Genomic DNA, 20,515 nt, shown 5'->3' with positions numbered 1-20,515 from the left:
GAAAAATCTGTAGACTCAACATACAGAATAAGAGAACAAGAAGAACATACAGTTAAAGAAGATTGGAAAACGTTTATTGAATATATAGGAAATAACTGTGTACAGCTGAAAACGCTGGCAGCATTCAGATAAATTCAACAGTGTAAATAAGTTCTGATGGATGCAATAATGGAATAGTGAATGGTATAGTTTTTGTAAAATATGCAGGGATTTATGATATGCAAAATGAACCATGGAAGGGAAGAAGGGAAGTCACTGATATCCTAAGGAGGTAAAATGAGTATTTTAATTTGTAAACAGAAAATTTAATAAAAACTGGATAGACAGACAATAGATAGATAGATAGATGAGATGGGGGGGATGAGAGAGAGAGAGAGAGGAGAGAGAGAGAGAGAGAGAGAGAGAGAGAACAACCTCCTGGGAGAAATAAAAAAATTGTCCAGTAGCACAATCTTCAGATACCTAAAGAAGTGTGCATGCACACGAAAGCTTATACCAAGAACAAAATTAGTTGGTCTTTAAGGTGCTACTGGAGAATTTTTTAATTATATATATATATTATATATTATATATATATATATATCTACTGCATCAGACCGACATGGCTACCTACCTGAATCTAGAACCTCCTGGGAGGGTCACTGCCAGCCAGCATGAGCTAGATGGACCCAGGGTCTGATTCAGTGCAAGGCAGTTCCCCGTGTTTCTAACAATCTCTGGCAAGAATCCAGACCCCAACGACATTCACAAGGAATGGGATTCCATAGAATCGCAGAACTGTAGCATTGGAAGGGGACCAAAGGGTCATCTAGCCCAACCCTCTTGCAATATGGGAATCACAGCAGAAGAATCCCTGTTTTTGCCTGGACAAGCTGCAGGGAAGACTTTCGGGACGGGCTCTGCAGACAGGGCCCACAACGTCCGTGCCGGCAGGAGTCCCACTCCTTGCAGAGCTGTGTCCCACTCAGGTAATTCTGGCAGCTCTGAGCATGGTGGTTCTTTCTGCAGCTCATGACAGCATTTCCCCGGTGCATATTTTGGCTTCCGCCACCTGTCCTCTTGCAAGGCTTCTAACTTCCATCAAAGCAGCCGTCCGAGGGAAGAAGTGTGTGGTGGGAGCTCCCTCTCTCCTGGCCTAGATGTTTCCACCGGCTCTGATCCTGGATCCAAGTAGGTGGGTCTGGAATACTTTGGGAGACTACTTTCTCCAGGGCAAGTCTGCCAGGGCAGAACCACCACCGACATCACCTGTCATTTTAAGAACAGCAGCTTTTAAGAACTTTTACTTGAGTTCGCTTTTTCCTCCTCCCTCCCCTTCCTTTCTCCTTGTGTGTCATGTCTTTTTTTAGATGCTGTGCCTGAGGGCAGGGGCAGCCTTGGAAATGATGTTTGTAAGCCTCTCAGAAAGTCTGTTTTGGCCGCAGGGAGGGCAAACATTATGTCATTAAGCACACACCCCTGTATATGGTCCCTAAACAGAACATTCCCAAAGCTAGCATGACTGATATTCGACAATGGCCTTATCCCTCATACTTTTATCTGATCCTATGCAAGTGGCCGCCTCCACCTCCTGTGGCAGGGAGTTCCCCTGGTAAAGGATGTCTCGTTGCAACACTACCTTTGCAACAACGTAACAAGAATGGTGGGCTCCAGGAGAAAATTGCAGCAAACCAGAGAAGAGAGGAGCAAGGAGACATCTTTACAGGACAAACCAGTATTTCAAATGCTGCCGAACTAGCCTTGCACATTAAAAAATATGCTTCAGGCTTCATGTTTCCAAGCAAGTCAGGGGTGCTTTGTGAAGCTGGTGTTTACTCAAGACAAAGAGTAGTTCCTACAGGCAGAATATAAATAGCCCCCAGGTGACAGGAGTCAAATTGCAATTTGAACCTCTCAGGCAGAAAGAACAAAAATATTCTGTTGCTGCGCACTGTCACCAAAGCAGCACCTAGTTAAACCGTGGAACTCCCTCCCACAGGAGGAACGGGCAAATTAATGGAGGAGGAGGAGGAGGAGGAGGAGGAGGAGGAAGAGAGGGCTATCAAAGGCCACTAGCCAGGATGCTCTGCTCTGCCTCCACAGCTGGAGTCAGGGATGCTTCTGGATCCCAGTTGTTGGAATCCCAGGAGGGGAGAGGCCTCTTGTGCTCAGACCCTCCTTTGGGGCATCAGGTCAGCCACTGTGAACACAGGATGCTCGACTAGATGGGCCCCCGTTGGCCTGATCCAGCAGGCTCATCTCATGTTCAAGTCTACACCTGGCCCTGATAGCAGGTAACACACAAACTCACCTGTAAACGTATGTCAGCCTGGAGGCATAATATTCCAGGGTCCTGGACCCAGAGCCACAGTGTGTCACGAGAGTTAATGCTGCACCCTTTAATTCCCAAGAGGAATTAGCAAAATATCACCGGGTTTCAATTTGGGTAGAACAGAGATTTGTTTATTGTAAAATGCCGGAATGGTGGTGCAGGGCAAGCAGGTAACAGAAGGTAAACTGGTTTGCAAAAAAAATCCAGTTTGTGTCAGGACTTTGCAGGCCAAGGACGTCGCTAGGTCCTTTGAATGCTCCCAGCGCAGGCCTGTGACACATATGTATGTATAGTTGCAAATTGAGACTGACTTTTTGAAGGAAAACCACCCCGGAAGCAAAGTAAAAAAATAAAGAAATGTAAATTTAGAAAACAGGAGATAAGGGGCAGGAGATCCAGAGTCCAGCGGCAAAGACCCTGGGTTTGTGGTTCTTGCACTGCAGGGACTTGGACTAGATCAGCCTTGTGGGTCCCCTTCCACATCTACAGTTCTGTGCCCTTGGTCCAAGCTGCTTCCTCGGGGGTGGGGAACATTGCCTTTATCAGGGACCCTTTGAGCTGGAGGGCACACCCCTTGCCACCCTCAGCTGGCTCAGAGGAGGAGCCCTCGCCAATCTTTCTGCAGCACTGAAGAGGAGAACCCCCCTGGCCCATGCCAGAACTCGGCTGCCTGCATAAGGCTAGGCTTCCGCTGGTGCTATAGCTGCCTGCATAGTAGGACATTTCAGCCAGTAGCTGTCCAGGGTCCTGTTTTCCTGCCTTTGACCCAACAGACCGCATGCGTCCAACACCCACAGAACTGGACAGCAGCCAGAATTCAGAATCACACCTCTGTCCGCAGCGACTACTTGCATTGGCTTATTTCTGTAATATGAGGAAGATGCCGAGGCAAGGAATCTTCCTGCGGGCTTATAAGAAGTGGAGACGGGCACCACAGACCGGCAGGCTGCAATGGGGACGCAGGAGCAGCGAAGAGAAAACTCGAAAATGCCAATGGCAGAGGTCCGGTATGAAAGGCAGCAAGGTCAGGGAAAGGGAAATGTCAAAAGGCAGAGGAGAGGAAAGAAGGGGTCCAGTTTCCTGAAGATCCCTGCGATCTGAGAATTTAGGGTCCTACGAATGGTGTTAAATGAATGGAATGGAATGGAATGCTGAGGGTGCCAGCAAGCCTGGACACCCAGGTAACAACACCCGAAGACTTCCTGGAGTGCGGCCCTTGCAAGCCAGAGGAAAAGGGAGCTATTTGCTCAAGTCTCCACTGCCGTTCCTGGCTGTTCCTGGGTCTTCATCTTCTTCCTGCCGATCTGCGGAGAGGAACGGCCAAGTCAGAATGAGGGGGCACAGCTCAGCCACGAGGCATTTTTGACAGTAATTCGCAGGACAAAGCACGCCATAATTACTTCCTATGATGCCCAGGACACCTTGGAGCAGACTCCCAAGCTTCTTAGGGTCACCTCCCCCCCCCCGGTGTCTGCTAGTCTACAAAATGCATCATTAAGATTTGGGGTTTGCACAATCCACTAAGGAAGATAACAACACAGCGAAATTTAAAAGAGCTGCAATTAATTGAACTCCCCCCCCCCAATCCAATTCAGCGATCGGGTTTGTTGTTATTTCAACAAAATGGACGGGCTTGACCAGGGATACCAGCTTGATGGTCAAGCCTGATAGTAATGACCTCCAGAGCCCCCTCGCCCCTCAGTGTCCCCCCAGGTAATCCCACCACCCTCTACAGGGCCCCTACCGTTTGGAACTCGCCGCTGTGTGAGGGAGAGGGAGGGAGAGGGAAAGAACGTGCGTGCTGGCGATCCACGCGGCGATTCCCGGACTGTCCGCGGGCCGGATCCAGAAGGCAATTGGGCCTGATCCGGCCCGTGGACCTTAGTTTGCTGACTCATGGTCAAGGGGCAACTCCTCCCTCTCGTCCTCACCTTGCACGGCCGCTTCTTGACCGGGAAGAAATCCACCATCCTCGGCTGCTTCTTGCTGCCCTTCGTCACGGGGCCAGGCGACTGAGGCCGGGCGCTCTTCAGGCAGGCAGCCCGCCACTTCTCCAGTCGGCGGCAAACCCATTTCTCCCTGCGAAGCAGGCACTCGGGTCAAACAGTATCACAGAACTGTAAAGTCGGAAGATGAACCCGAGGGTCCTCTAGTCCAGTGTTTTTCAACCTTTTTTGGGCAAGGGCACACTTGTTTTATGAAAAAATCACGAGGCACACCACCATTAGAAAATGTTAAAAAAATCAACTCTGTGCCTATATTGACTATATATAAAGTAATTCTCTTGAATAGGCATCAAATAAACACAATTTTTCCCACGGCACACCAGGCAACATCTCGTGTCACACTAGTGTGCCGCGGAACAGTGGTTGAAAAACACTACTCTAGTCCAACCCCCTGGAAGGCAGGAATCTCAGCTAAAGCACCCATGACTGGTGGCCGTCCAACCTCTGCTGAAAGGCACCTCCAAGGAAGGAGAGTCCGCCACCTTTTGAGAAAGAAAGGCTGCAGATTCAAGGGAAACAGAGGGGAGGGCTGGGAAGCAAGGCCAAAGAAGAGAGTGGCCTTTTTTGCATGTGCGAAAGCACAAAAGTGTGCCGGCTGTGGGAGTTGCAGTCACTGGCGGAGAAAGGCTCCGCGCTACCCGGGCGGCAAAAGAAAACACCCCGGGACGGGGTGTCATGACGTCACATTGTGACGTCACGACGGAGTGCACCTACGCGAAATGTTGCGCGGCGCACTCCATCAACAGTCCGCCGCCGCTTCCGCAGACCCCTTTTAACCCACAGAGCGAAAAGGCAGCTCGTGGGGCTGCCGAGCGCAATCGGTGGCTCCCCGCCAATCGCGCACAGCAGCCCCATGAGCCGCCTTTTCGCTCTGCGGCTCAAAAGGGGGCCGCGGAAGCGGCGGTCCGATAACGGAGTGCGCCTACGTGAAATGTCGCGCAGGCGCACTCCGTCGTCGGGCCGTGCGCTGCTGCTCCCGGGGTGACGGAGGGAGCGGCGGTGCGTGGGACCGCCACTTGTCACCCCCCCCCCCCCTGTCAACGGAGGCATACCGCCTCTACCCGCCCCCTCTAGTGACGCCCCTGGATGCAGTCCAGAAACATCTGGAGGCAAACTCCTGATCTACATCCTGACTGCTATAGTCCCTTCGCTCCTTCCTTTGCTATGCCAAACAACAACCTTGAAGAGCAGGCACACTCACACCTTGCGATGTGAGGTGAGAATATCCACCAGAGAATATTCTCAAGAATATACCCTGCTAGAAAATTCTCCGGAGAATATTCTCCACAAGCTGTAAATTCTAATGTAAGAACCAGTTTTACAACCCACATTTAAAACCATCTAGTAAATAATAAGTCAAGCTGTGATATTGCCAGTGGAAGTGATGAATAATGGGATTATTGTTTTTTTACTCAGATACATTACTGGGCATTGTGTCATTCACCATTGGCAGTTCTGAAATGTGAGCTATGGGGGTGGGGTGGGGGTGGAATCAAAAAATGTGAATTCACTGCCTTGCCCCATTGAATAAAAGTACCTGTACAGTTTTTGGTTGCGATCTGAACAAGTTTACCCATGAATAAGCATATATATTAACTAATTATATCATTTTCAATGCATTAAAATGAATATTCTGTTTTTCTCCAATATTCTCATTAATCGAAAATATTCTCCCAAAGATTATTCTCGAGAATATAACACCACTACTCACTTCATGCGCTTCTCATGCGCCAGGAACTGCAGCAGCCCCTCCTCGTCTGGGTCACGCCACTCTAGCACCACCCGGCTCGGCTGGGCCACCTCGGGGTGCAGGAAAAGCCGCCGGGTCTCCTCCAAGGGCCAGTTTTCAGGGGGCTTACAACATGACGAGATTTACAAAATGACCAACATGACAAAAGTCATAAACAATAAATAAAACACATTGAAGGGTACATAACCAAATGGAAAACAATTTCCACATGAATCCTAAAATCTAGAACTAAAAAACAACATTGATATCGATAAAAATTTAAAATGACATAGATAAAAAATAAAACAGTATTAATAAAAGGAGCCCTTTTTAAATATTGTTTGGTCGTCACAAAAGTGCAAGCAATACAAAAGGCCTGAAGGAGCATCTCCAATCCCATCGTTCTGCCCGGACACTGAGGTCCAGCTCCGAGGGCCTTCTGGCGGTTCCCTCCCTGCGAGAAGTGAGGTTACAGGGAACCAAGCAGAGGGCCTTCTCGGTGGTGGCGCTCGCCCTGTGGAACGCCCTCCCACCAGATGTCAAGGAAATAAAGAACTATCTGCCATTTAGAAGACATCTGAAGGCAAGTTTTTTAATATGTGACATTTTATTGTATTTTTAACCTTTGTTGGAAGCAGCCCAGAGTGGCTGGGGAAGCCCAGCCAGATGGGCAGGGCACAAATAAATTATAAATTATAAATTTTATAAATTATAAATTATTATTTTACCTGAGCACTGCGGGCAGAGTGCAGGACCTGCTCAATGCTCCCGTGTTGCTGCAGCAGCGGCAAGGCCTTCTTGGGGCCAAGACCCCGGATCTTTTCGCAGTAATCGCAGCCCAGCAGGATGCAGAGGTCCACAAACTGCATTCAGGATAGGAGGGAGAAAGACACCAGTGTCACATGGCACAGCAGGATGAACAGCTGCTCCCTGTCCTGCTTCTGCAGACCCAGCCTCTCCTCCTCACAGTGGCGGAGGAAGCCTCTCGGGCACCTGGGGTAGCATGCCCTTAGGGGTGGGTGCGCAGCGCCCATAAGGAGGGACAGGACGGGTGGCGCCCATAGGGACGGGGGGGGTACGGGGGGCATGCCGCGGGGCCTCAGCCGCCTTACATCTGGGGAGGGAGGCAGTGGATGGACAGCGTGGAGCCTCCAGGAGCCCAAGACGCATGGCTTGGACTTGCTGCAGGCTGCTTGGTGAGTGCCACCCGCCATTTTGTCACCCCCCCCCTGAGTGGGGACACCCGGGGTGGGCCGCACCTAGAATCATAGAATAGAATCATAGAATCCTAGAGTTGGAAGAGACCCCAAGGGCCATCCAGTCCAACCCCCTGCCAAGCAGGAAACACCATCAAAGCATTCCTGACAGATGGCTGTCAAGCCTCCGCTTAAAGACCTCCAAAGAAGGAGACTCCACCACACTCCTTGGCAGCAAATTCCACTGTTTGGAACAGCTCTTACTGTCAGGAAGTTCTTCCTAATGTTCAGGTGGAATCTTCTTTCTTGCAGTTTGAATCCATTGCTCCGTGTCCGCTTCTCTGAAGCAGCAGAAAACAACCTTTCTCCCTCCTCTAGATGACATCCTTTGATATATTTGAACATGGCTATCATATCACCCCTTAACCTTCTCTTCTCCAGGCTAAACATACCCAGCTCCCTAAGCCGTTCCTCATAAGGCATTGTTTCCAGGCCTTGGACCATTTTGGTTGCCCTCCTCTGGACACCTTCCAGCTTGCCAGTGTCCTTCTTGAACTGTGGTACCCAGAACTGGACACAGTATTCCAGGTGAGGTCTGACCAGAGCCGAATACAGTGGTACTATTACTTCCCTTGATCTAGATGCTATACTCCCATTGATGCAGCCCTACCGCACCCCTCTTGCTACGCCCTGTCTCCTCACCTGCTCTTGCGTTAAGCCCAGCTTCTGCAAAACCACCGGCAAGGAGATCTCTTCCAGGTCTCTAGAGGAGATAAAAGAAACCACACAGCATCCATTACTATCCCAGGAAACGAAGTCGACCTGCCCTCTCACTGCACAGCGGCCAGCCACAGATTCCCGCATTGTGACACCAGCACTGAAGGGGGTTGGGCTATGGGAAGAAGAGACAACACCGACCGATGGACTCTGCCAAAATGGAAAAACTAACCGGGAAGCTCAGAAACCGAAGAAGACAAGAACTTTTAAAAAAGAACGGGAAAAGTTTATAATTTATATACAAGACCATTGCAAGCGGGTTAAAACTTGGCAGGATTTTTAATCACAACTTGTAAGTCACGGAAACTATGGGCAATTCAGAAAGAAAAATATTTGGATAAATATTGACATGCAGTTGTAATATTTTTACTAGGTGCATGGAAGGGGTGGGGGGAAGTCAGGAGATTCGGAGTAATCCCAGTGCTTGGTTTTTGAATTGATGTTTGTTGTATGTTATATTTTTAAAAACAATCAAATAAAAAATTATTATATCTAAAAAAAGAAGGGGGTTGGACTAGATGACCCTGGTGTCCCTACAGTTTCATGATTCCATAACCCCCTGCCCCATCAATGGCACCACAGCAGCCTGGTATTGTGAAGTATGTATTGATCAATATGTTATTAGTTTCTATGTATTGGAAGCTGGGGCAACCCAGCCAGGTGTGTGGGGGTATAAATATTATGATTATGATTATGATTATTTGATTGATTATGATTAGCTACTCATTACACCCACACATGAAAAAGTGTCATTCCTAGAAGCACCATTCTCCCCATTTTGGGTCTTGGACCAGACTCACCAACTTTTTCAAACATGCCCGGGGAGTGAGAGAGATATGTAATGACTTTGCAAGGTTTCAAAAGACCACTAAAAAAACCCTTCTTGATTCCAGTCTGCTGCTTTCAAAGTAATTTAAAACTTTGTGGTGTTATGCAAAAGTGAGTCATGACTGTTTGTGAACTGGGAAATGAAGTATAAATGGAGGTTGTTGTTGTTGTTGTTTTAACACACGCAGAGAGGACACACAGTACCCCTTGGGATCCAGAACTGAAAAAGAACAAATGGGGAGAGACCCGGCCAGAATACGATGAAAATAATATCACAGTAAATTTACTTTACTTTAAAAAAAAACCATTCAAAGTTGTATCCTTAAAATAAAATAAAAAACTTGACATGTATAAAGGAAGAATTGAATTTTAATAAAGGTTTTAGCGACTTCTGCTATTGTAGTTCTTGCAGGTTTACTCAAGGAGGAGTTTGCGGCTTCGTTACTGGTAGATTTGTAAGCCACCTTGGGAAGGGGCAACAGGAAGCCAACGTTTGCAACATGAAGCTAAACTCAGATTGTTGTGAAACTGGGAGAGGAAACAGCTGTTGGACGGGGGTCAGAGAAGGCGGAAAGACGAGACACAAGGATTGTTTTGTTTCAAAATCTGCCACCATTACAGGATACAGAAGAGTTTCTCTCCCTCTCTCATAATGCTAGCAGGTCACGGATATCCGATGAACCTGAATGTCGGAAGATTCAAGAATTCCTTCGTGCCACGCACAGTTAAACTGTGGGACTCACTCCCACAAGAAGGAGCAACGAGCGCCAGATGGGGCTTTTATAAGAGCTCTGGAATACCAACTGCTGGAAAACAAAGGAGGGAGAGAGAGCTTTTTTGCTCAAATCCTGGTTGCGGGTTTCCCATAACGGGCACCTGGTGGGCAGTGGCGTAGCAAGGTTAGGTGGTGCCCGGGGCAGAAAATTTCTTGTCACCACCCCCCATTCAATTTATATGTATTTATTTAAAGGTAAAGGGACCCTGACCATTAGGTCCAGTCGCGGACAACTCTGGGGTTGCATTGCTCATCTCGCTTTATTGGCCGAGGGAGCTGCCGTACAGCTTCTGGGTCATGTGGCCAGCTGACTAAGCCGCTTCTGGCGAACCAGAGTGGCGCACGGAAAACGCCCTTTACCTTCCCGCCGGAGTGGTACCTATTTATCTACTTGCACTTTGACGTGCTTTTGAACTGCTAGGTTGGCAGGAGCAGGGACCGAGCAACGGGAGCTCACCCGTCACAGGGATTCGAACCGCCGACCTTCTGATCGGCAAGCCCTAGGCTCATTGGTTTAACCCACAGCACCACCTGCGTCCTGATTTATTTATTTGCCTGCAAATATGGTTGACTTTATTTCATATTTTTTTTGGGGGGGGGGGAGCCAGAATAGTTGAGCTTTTTTTGTGGAGGAGCCGGCAGTTTTGACAGCAGGAAGCCTGCGCACGCCAAAGCCATAGGATCTCTCACAGACGAGTGCCGACAGCATTTTGTCACCGCCTTGCTCCGCCCCTGCTGGTGTGAGATGCTGCCCCTTTGAGAACAGGATGCTGGACTAGAACTATGGTCCTGAAGGCTCTTCTTCTGTCTCTTAACTCAGGTTGCCTCCCAAACACCCAGCCCAAAACAATCCACTACGCTCCAGCTTCCACAATGAGTTTCAGGCCTCAATCTTGCTTGGAAGGGACACATTCTCTCCCCCCCCCCCAGAAACCCTTCCCACCTGCTCTCTGCCTGAGACCTGTGGGAGCTGGGAAGGCACTCTGCACATGCCCAGAGTCTTTACTGCTTCCATTCACATCCAGAACACTCACTTGTTCTTGGCGTTCAGATGCCGCAGGAGACGTGAGCTTCCGAAGGGCAGCGCATCCATGTCCTCTGTGACCGTACACCAGGCGTGCCCGGACTTCACCAGAGCTGCGCAGGTCGCTTCTGCCTCAGCTGGTGCCTAAGAGGGAAAGAAAAGGGAAGGAAGCAAGAGGGGAGAGGGGGTCAGGCTGGATGACCCTCAGGGGTCCCTTCCAACTCTACAGTTGATTCTATGGGGGGTGGAGAGGTTCCCTCTCATATAAGTATATAAATATGAAGCATGGATGTAAATATGTGAACACGGAAGCATAGAATTGTAGGGTTGGATGGGACCCCTAAGGGTCATCTAGCCCAACCCCTTGCGACGCAGGAGTCATTGTGTACCTGCACACAGGGAACCCCCAAGTAACCCAGCATCCTCTCAAAGTCTCTTCTCGGCAGCCGTTGTGGGGGCTCATCCACGGCAGGATCTGAAAGACGCAGGAAGAGGGTCTGGGGGGGGCGGGGCTCCCTGGCGTAGCCCCACTGCCCACCAATAAAGGCGCAGTGACCCCCCAACTAGGGGAGTCTGAAACAGTCTTACCTGCAGCTTTCCTCTTGGCTCCAGAGACTGTGGCGCGTTTTGCCAACTGCAAGGGGAGTGGAGACAGAAAGAGGAATTACGCAGAACTGATTCTCCCTTTCCTGGACCCACAAATGCCCCCTAATTCTTGGGGCACCCTGTGCTCTTACCCTGGAGGGCTGCTGCCAGCCCGTGGAAACAACACAGAGCTGCTGCTGATGATTATTTTTATACCCCCCCCCAAAAAAAATCTGGCTACGTTGCTAGTTAGCCCAACAGTCTGATTTCAGGAGAAGGAAGGTTCCCAGGTCCTTAAAACATTGTTATCTCCTGGCGGGACAAATCTCACAGGAGGGCAGTCCTGCCCGTCCATCGCCTGATGTCACAGTGACATCAGGCAATGCTGTGCTTTGAAGGCCCGATTGCCAGGACTTCAAAGCACAGCCTTAGCAAGGCTGCTCCTTCAAACCTCCGGTATTCAGAGAGCAGCGCTGGGAGCAGGGAGCAACTCCTGATGGGTGAAATGGCTTCCTGCATCTTGAACAAGGAACACCTGGGAGGATGGAGCCCCGCCCTTACCTGGCCACACCAGCTTTGGCTGGTGGCCCGGCTATGCCCTGTCTAGACAGGGATAGCCTAACTACCGTTGTCTGTGCTCTGATGACCTCAAGGTTAGATTACTGCAATGCGTTCTGCGTAGGGCTGCCTCTGAAGACGGTTCGGAAACTTCAGCTAGTGCAGAATTCAGCGGCAGGTTGCAAGACGGTTTGAACATATTACACTGGTCTTGGTCCAACTGCACTGGCTACCACTTAGTTTCCGGGCCCATTTCAAAGTGCTGGTTTTGACCTACAAAGCCTTAAACGTCTCAGGACTGCAATACCTCAAGGACTGGCTTTCCATATAGACCTACCCGGACCCTGAGATTATCTTCTGAGGCCCTCCTTCGTGCACCTCCTCCTCGAGAGGTCCTGAGGGTGGCAACACAAGAACGGGGCCTTCTCTGTGGTGGCTCCCCATCTTTGGAGTGCTCTCCCCAGGGAAGTTCGCCTGCCGCCTTCACTATACACCTTTAGGCGCCAGGCAAAAACATCCCTTTTTAGCCAGGCCTTTGGTTGATCTCATTTACATCCTATGTCCCTTTAAATGTGGGGTTTGGGGGAGGGTTATTGGGCTGTTATTTTGATTATGTATTTTGTGGTTTTTATTTTGATTTCATTCTGTGAACCGCCCTGAGACTTCCGCGTATAGGGTGGTATATAAATCCTAATAATAGTAATAATATATAATAATAATAATAATAATAATAATGAAATATTTTTATAAGTAAATAAAGAAATAAAGCAGCCTGGAGGTAAAAACGAGGAGGTTTGGTGGGGCAGATTTCCCCATGGGCCAGAGGTTTCCCCGGTTGCAGACCGTGCCCGAGTCCAGAGGGTGCTTTTGGCTGCAAAGGGGGGGGGGAGAATGTGCAGTTTCAGAGTAACAGCAGCCTGAAATGTGGCAAAGTCAGGCCACAATAGGAAAGTGGGGTGAATTGGGGGGGGGTGGTGGAAGAGACTTCTAATTCTCTCCATGGTCATAGAATCATAGAATAATAGAGTTGGAAGAGACCACCAGGGCCATCCAGTCCAACCCCTGCTAAGCAGGAAACGCCATCAAAGCATTCCTGACAGATGGCTGTCAATAATTGCATTGCCCAGAATTGCCCAGAATTGCATTGGCTTTTTTAGCTGCTGCATCACCCTGTTGACTCATGTCAAGTTTGTGGTCTACCAAGACTCCCTGTGCCTCTGCCGGCGAGACTCTCCCCTGCCCTCCTAGCCAGGCCTGGGTCAGTGTTTGGGTTTCACGGATCCTCTCTTACGAACCACTCTCTCCTTCAGGTCCGGGGGTTTCCATCAAAGACGAAGACGGGCTTGATGCCGTTTTCCAGGAGGTGCATCGTCCGGTAAAAGAGCCCCCGCAGGGCGCTGAAACAGAAGACCAGGCAGTGAGCAGCAGGTGGCAGGGGCAAGGCAGAGCAATGCGCCCCCAAGGAAGGGAGCAGGGATGCAAAGGAGACGGGGGTGGGCGGGAGACCTTGGAAGAAACTCAGGTTCAAGCCCTGCCAGTGCAGATGTGCATCACCATCGTGGGGGAATGGACCAGGAGGAAGTGGGGGAATCATAGAATCTTAGAGTTGGAAGGGACCCCGAGGGTCATCCAGTCCAACCCCCTGCAATGCAGGAATCTCAGCTAAAGCATCCATGGCAGGTGGACACCCAACCTCTGCTTAAAAACTTCCAAGGGAGGAGAGTCCATCACCTTCCGAGGGAGACCGTTCCACTGTCAAACAGCTCTTCCTGGTGTTTAGTGGGAATCTCCTTTCTTTTGACATGAAGCCATGGGTTCGAGTCCTACCCTCCAGAGCAGGAGAAAACAAGCTGGCTCCTCCTCCATGTGACAGCCCTTCAGATATTTGGAGATGTCTCTCAGTCTCCTCTGTTCCAGGCTAAACATATCCAACTCCTTCAACTGTTCCTCATCAGGCTTGGCTTCCAGACCCTTAATCATCTTGGTTGCCCTCCTCTGCACACCTGCCAGCTTGGCAACATCCTTCTTAAATTGTGGCGCCCAGAATTGGACACATAATTCCAGGTGTGCTGACCAAGGCAGAAGAGAGCGGGACTATTGCTCCTTGTGACCTGGACACTAGACTTCTGTGGATGCAGCCTAGAATGGCATTAGCCGTTTTTGCTGCTGCATCACAAACCACCAAGACCCCGAGATTGACTAAGATCCATAGATCCCACACTGGGGGCATCAGTTTGATAACGAGCTGGAACAGTAATTGCCCAGGAAACAGCCTGCTTAGAGCAAGAGTGGGGGGGGGGAAACTTGAAATACCTGAAAGACTCACTGACGTCATCGGGGGAAATTCTACCTGTGGCACCACACCCTGCAAAATATCACAGGGTGGTGGCCCAACATTTTCCACTATTCTCCCTGTACTGGGGGCATCAGGATTTTCCAAACCCAGATGATCAGACCCTAGTTTATCAACCCGATTTGACAACCCGAATCTCTGTTTCTATACGCTTTGAAACCAGCTGTTTTGCTAATTCCACGCTGTATTGTTGTTTTCGTGATATTTATATATTTATTTGTGTCTGACCAAACTGCGGGAGGCAGTGAAAGACAGGCGTGCCTGGCGTGCTCTGGTCCATGGGGTCACGAAGAGTCGGACACGACTGAACGACTGAACAACAACAACAACGTATATTTATTTATGGAAACCGCTTGACTTTAAAACACCTTAAAGCGGTTTGCGGAAAGAATATAAAACGATAAAGCCATCAATAAGGGGGGAGAGTAGCAATAAGTTAAGACTTTGGGAAAGTTAAAATAGCAACAGGCTAAAAGCAGATTAAGACTCACACCGCTTTCTAAACATCTGGGAAGACTTGTGTAAGCAAAAGTAATTTTAGCTGCTGCGGAAAAGAGTGCAGTGACGGCACCTTCCTGATATCAATAGGTGGGGAGTTCCAAAGTGCTACTACCCTAAAAGATCGAGTTCTTACAAATGCAGAATGATTATTATGGGCCTCATGTGGCACCTGCAGCAGCGCCAGTCCCACAGTCGAGTGTGCGTACATGCCTTCCAAAGCAACTACTCCAGGGGTCAGCAAACTTTTTCAGCAAGGGGCCGGTCCACTGTCCCTCAGACTTTGGGGGGGGAACTATATTTTTTTTGGGGGGGGGAATGAATGAATTCCTATGCCCCACAAGTAACCCAGAGATGCATTTTTTAAAAAACAACAACACACATTCTACTCATCTAAAAACACCAGGCAGGCCCCACAAATAACCCAGAGATGCATTGTAAATAAAAGGACACATTCGACTCATGTAAAAACATGCCTATTTCCTGGACTGTCCGCGGGTCGGATGGAGAAGGCGATTGGGCCACATCCTGCCCACGGGCCTTAGGTTGCCTAATGCCTACCCATGAATTACTCTATTCCAAACTTAAAAATGGAAAGCGTAATGCTGGGGGTCAACAAAAGAGGTTCAAAGACTCTCTCAAAGCAAATCTAAAAAAAAATGTAGTATAAACACAAACAACTGGGAAACACTGGCCTGCAAGCGCTCCAGTTGGAGAACAGCCTTTAGCAAAGGTGTCATGGGGCTTTCAAGACACTCGAACTCAGGACGCAAGAGAGAAATGTACTAAGAGGAAGGCACGCTTGCTAATCCACACTGTGATCAACTCCTGCCTGGAAACCAATGTCCCCACTGTGAAAGGACTGTGGGATCCTGAATTGGCCTCCACAGTCACTTAAGGACTCATTGTTAAAACCGTGTTCATGGAAGACAATCTTACTCGGCTGCGAGGGATCGCCAAAATAGAATAATAATAATAATAATAATAATAATAAATAATAATAATAATAATAGTAGTTTTTTATTTGTACCCCGCCCATCTGGCTGGGTCTCCACAGATTAGAAACTTCCCTAAACAGGGGCTGCCTCAGGTATTTATTCCCTTGACCTCTAATGGGAGGGCATTCCACAGGCGGCGGCGCCACTACCGAGAAGGCCCTCTGTCTGGTTCAACAGTTTAATAGTATTAAGTGGCTTACAAATGCTTTTAAATCAACATACATTCTTTTTAAAAAACTTGCTTGCAACTTCTCACCTGATATTTTGCCCATGGCGGTTGATGAATCTTTGGCATAGCCGTGTTGAACTGGTAAATAGCAACGGAGACATCCACAGCCACCACACGCCCTGAGCCAAGCAGGAGGAAAAGAACTTAATCATTATTCTATATATGTATTTGCATGTTCTGCTTCTATCCCACAGTTTTCCCTAAGGAGCTCAAGGTGGCGGGTGCATGCTTCTGCCGCTCTTTGCTTAATCCCCATGACAACTGCCCTGTGAGGTAGGGTTAGGCTGAGAGGAGGGAAAGGCAGAGAGGGATGGTTTTGGTTGCCTCACCTCAAAAAAGGAGTTGGAAAAGATTCAGAAAAGGACAACCAAAATGATTGAGGAACTGGAGAGACTCCTTATGGAGAAAGAATGCAGCATTTGGGACATCTTAGTTTAGAAAAGATCATGGCCGCTGGTCCCATCACCTCCTGGCAAATATAGAAGGGGAAGAAATGGAGGGCAGTGAGAGATTTCACTTTCTTGGGTTCCATGATCACTGCAGATGGTGACAGCAGTCACGAAATTAGAAGACGCCTGCTTCTTGGGAGAAAAGCAATGACAAACCTAGACAGCATCTTAAAAAGCAAAGACATCACCTTGCCGACAAAGGTCTGTATAGTTAAAGCTATGGTTTTCCCAGTAGTGATGTACGGAAGTGAGAGTTGGACCATAAAGAAGACTGGTGGCCGAAGAATTGATGCTCTTGAATTCTGGTGCTGGAGGAGACTCTTGAGAGTCCCACGGACTGCAAGAAGATCAAACCTATCCATTCTGAAGGAAATCAGCCCTGAGTGCTCACTAGAAGGACAGATCCTGAAGCTGAGGCTCCAAGCCACAGGGAACCCCCATGTACCCCACTCTGAGCCCCACGGTGGTGGGATATAAACAGACAAAATAAATAATACCTTCCCATCAGTCAGAAATTCTGGCTCCAGACTCCCAGACAGACCCGCTTTTCCCTTCGGATGCCATGCCACCCCCAAAGACATGAGGCTCCTGCGCCCCCCACGGCCAAGCCAGAGCACATGGGAGTGTTTTGGGTGCAGGAGCAAGGGACTATGAATCGGCTGGTGGGAAAGGCACTCTGCACATGCTCAGATTCAGCCCCGTTGTAGGAGCAATGAATCGGCTGGAGGAAAAAGCACTCTGCACATGCTCAGACTAGGTCATAAGAACCGAAGAAGAGTCTGCTGGACCAGACCAGTGGCCCATCCTGACCTCACAGTGGCCAACCAGATGCCTCAGTGAGGAGCCAGCAAGCAGGATTTGAGCATGAGAGCACTTCCAACTGATAACAGAGGAATCCGAGGGCTAGCCTTCCTCCAACTGGGATTCAGAAGCATTTACGGTCTCCAGCTGCGGAGGCAGAGCCTGAATTTGTCCAGCCCTCTTCTCAACCCATCCAAGTTCCTGCGGCAGCGAGTTCCCTAGTTCAGCTCCAGCTCCCCGAGTTGCACAGGAGATGCTGTGACTCGGCCAGACGGAAAGGCACTCTGCACACGCTCCGAGCCGCTCCCCTCCCAAAGGTCATCCAACCCAACCGGCCGCAATGCCAGCGATCCTGGGAGATCAGATCCGGGATGGGCGCAAAAGGCGGCGGCGGTGGCAGTGGCGCTCACCCCGGTAGTCTTGCAGCTGGACGGAGCTCACGGCGTCCGGCGCCCGCTCCCGGATCAGCTCGGCCAGCTTGGCGATCCCCATGCCGGAGCCCCGCGCGCCCCTCCGGATCAGCGCACTGCTGCCGCCGCCGCCGCCCTTCCTTCCCCAGGGCGGACGGGGAGGAGGAGCCCGGCCAGCTGGAAGCGGGAGCGAGCCCAGGCCGGAAAGGGGCGCGCCCACCTGCCTGCCTTCCAGAGCCCGCAAGAGTGCCTCTGAGCACGTGCAGAGAGCCCCATTGACGTTCTTGCAGCCGCGCAGTACTTTCCATTGAAACTCCCCTAACCATTCTTATGCAATGTTTTTTTCTTCCTTCTTAAAAAAATACGTTAGGGGTACTTTCATTTTGACTCGAGAAAATCACAATTTTATAGTTCAGAGAAATACAGTAAATGGACAAAAGTACGAAGATTCGCCAAATGTTTAGGGGCATGCGTCCTCCCAGAAAAAAAGCAACGATCTTAATATGCTTTGTTTTGTACCCCACGAAGAGCGGCATAGTTAGCTAAGCTAAATTTCTATACTGCCCTGCATCCGAAGGCCATAGGGGGGTTTTACGGTATAAATATTAATATTCAATATTAATATGTTGTTGCAGTGGGTCCCTTTTTTGTTCCTTGTTGAAAAGAGACAGATGACCCAGGAAAAGGTCCCTGCCCCGAGGAACGGACAATTGGCAGCTTTTTCTTCGTATTTTGTGGGGAGGAAGGGGAGTTATTCCTAGCTTGCTGTTCCGTGTTAATGTTCATTTTATTATCTTATTGAGGACCGCACTTTCTTATTGCAGCTGGTGAGCCAGGTAGGTTGCGGGGCAGTTTTTGAGCAGTGCAATCTGGGGCACGTCTACTCAGAAGTAAGTCCCGCTGACACATCTGAAGAAGTGGTGCATGCACACGAAAGCTCATACCAGGAACAAACTCAGTTGGTCTCTAAGGTGCTACTAGAAAGAATTTCGATTTTGTTTTGACTTCTTCGGGAATCCCTCCCAGGTAAAGCGTGCCCACTGGACTGCAGCTCTCCCCTCTCTCCTAACACTAGAACACCCCAAGGAAGACAAACGCATCTCCCTGATGTTCGGCGCCCTAGGTTTCTTGTCGCACAAACACTCACTTTCCTCTAGGGCTGGGTGCTACTGCGCGTGCTCAGTCCCAACCGAGACTGCTCAGTAGCGACCATTGAAGCCTTGCCCTTACTAGGAAGGCCCAATCCAAGAAGGCGCGCGGGGTTATTTTAGCGTCCAGGGACTACTCAGAAGCCTCTAAAACAAGCAAAGAGAAAGGGCGAGAGTCTCTCCCGGCTGCGACGAAACCACCCAAGGTGGCTTTGTTTCCCCAAGGGGAAAAGAAAGACTCTATGTTCCTTCCTGCCTCTCTAGCCTGGCGCACTCTATGGCTCTTTCCTCTTCCGTTTGTCCTCTCGACGTGCCGCTCTAGCCGTGGGGGACTCGCTGTCGGACGCTTGGCGGACTCCGCTCTCTCCCGGGGGAGAAACGGGCCGGGTAGGGTGAGGGAGGCGCGGGCCGGGCCGGGCACCTGGAGGCCGGAGGAGCCCATCCCTCTGGCCTCTGGGCTTTTCTCCCTTTTCTTTTCTTTTGCAGGACTTCGCTCCCCGGGGACTTGCGTTTAGGAGACGCGACACAAAAGGAAGAGGGGCTGGGAGGGAGGAGGAAAAAGGCAAACTCAGACCCTAGAGGGTTATTATTATTATTATTATTTATTTCATGTGCACCAATGGTTCCCAAAGTGGGGTTCTCCAGAGAGGGGGGAGCGCTAAGAGGCAAGGGGGCCCAGTGCCCCTTTCAAATGGTCCGACTTGCCATTTAGGAGACGCGACACAAAAGGAAGAGGGGCTGGGAGGGAGGAGGAAAAACACAAAACTCAGACCCTAGAGGGTTTAAAAAATAAATAAATCATGTGCACCAGCAGTTCCCAAAGTGAGGTTCTGGGGGGGACACTAAGAGGCAAGGGAGCGGTCAGCAGAGCGCTGGACATGAGACGGACTGCTGGACTTTGAGAATCTAGGTCAAGTTCATCCATTGCGTTGAATCAGTCTTGTCGTATTTCTTCATTCATTTCTTTGCTGCACATCATCCGGAGATCACGGGGCTAGTTAGCAGCATGGAAACACAAAAATACATAACAGAGAAACAAAAACAAAACAGGAAGTAAATAGTTTTAATTGGCCTTTGAATAAATGTGCAATAATTTGTTACTGTTTCTCATTTTTGTGTGTCGCTGTCCTCCTCACTGCACACTGCTATTCCGAATAAGGCTTTTTAAAGGGCTGGATAGGAAGCGCTAGGGGTGAGTTTATGGAACCAAGTTTGGGAACCACAGGTGCATGTCACACACAAGTGACCACAAAGTCCAGCGCCTTTGCTTTACCCTTTGCCCAACTTTTCATTAAAGTCAGGTTTTTTTCCCCTGCTTTAGCGATATGCCGCCATCTTTCCAACCAGGCCCTGAGTTATCAGTTTTTCATTATGACTTCAGCCCTGTGAGCAGCGTTCAGGCTGTTCCTCTGCCTCCCCCTGCCCTCAGTCTTGGGGGAAGTGCTGGGTACTTGATTACTTGTCTGAAATTGCCTCCTGGTTATGAGATTCAGACAGCAATAACTTCGCCTCTGATATCTGACTTGCCGATTCATTTGTCTTGTAGCTCGAATCCCGCGCAGCAGCCATGTCTCATCCTGACTCCTGGCTCTTTAACCTGCACTCTCCTTCCCTCTCAGAGAAAAAGTCACCATGGCAGAGTGAGTGTCTCAGAATCAAAGCAGCCGAGCCCCCGGTGCTGCCACTTGCTCCCTTCAAGGAGCAGCAGTGGAACCAGACTCCCTTGGGACTCCTTCCTTGGAGGTTTTAAAACAGAATACAGTGGTACCTTGGTTCTCAAACGCCTTGGTACTCAAACCACTTGGAACCAAACACTGCAAACCCGGAAGGGAGTGTTCCG

At 49.6% G+C, this 20,515-nt stretch overlaps 1 protein-coding gene across 1 annotated transcript; it reads right to left on the bottom strand.

Moving 5' to 3' along the window:
* Nucleotides 1-2,477: 2,477 nt before the first annotated feature.
* On the bottom strand, nt 2,478-17,668 carry LOC117050497 (flap endonuclease 1-like). The gene is given in 12 exon segments (XM_033156165.1): nt 2,478-3,615; nt 4,243-4,390; nt 6,029-6,171; nt 6,775-6,909; nt 7,945-8,005; nt 10,657-10,790; nt 11,036-11,121; nt 11,235-11,280; nt 13,085-13,110; nt 13,113-13,186; nt 15,895-15,986; nt 17,528-17,668. Coding segments are annotated over 11 exon segments (984 nt in total). The 5' UTR covers nt 15,969-15,986; nt 17,528-17,668; the 3' UTR covers nt 2,478-3,558.
* Between the last annotated feature and the right edge of the window lie 2,847 nt (nt 17,669-20,515).

Source organism: Lacerta agilis, chromosome 7, assembly GCF_009819535.1.
Source record: "Lacerta agilis isolate rLacAgi1 chromosome 7, rLacAgi1.pri, whole genome shotgun sequence".
Classification (NCBI taxonomy): Eukaryota; Metazoa; Chordata; class Lepidosauria; order Squamata; family Lacertidae; genus Lacerta; species Lacerta agilis.
The sequence above is the reverse complement of the archived record's forward strand: the minus strand, read 5'-3'. Positions and strand labels throughout refer to the sequence as shown.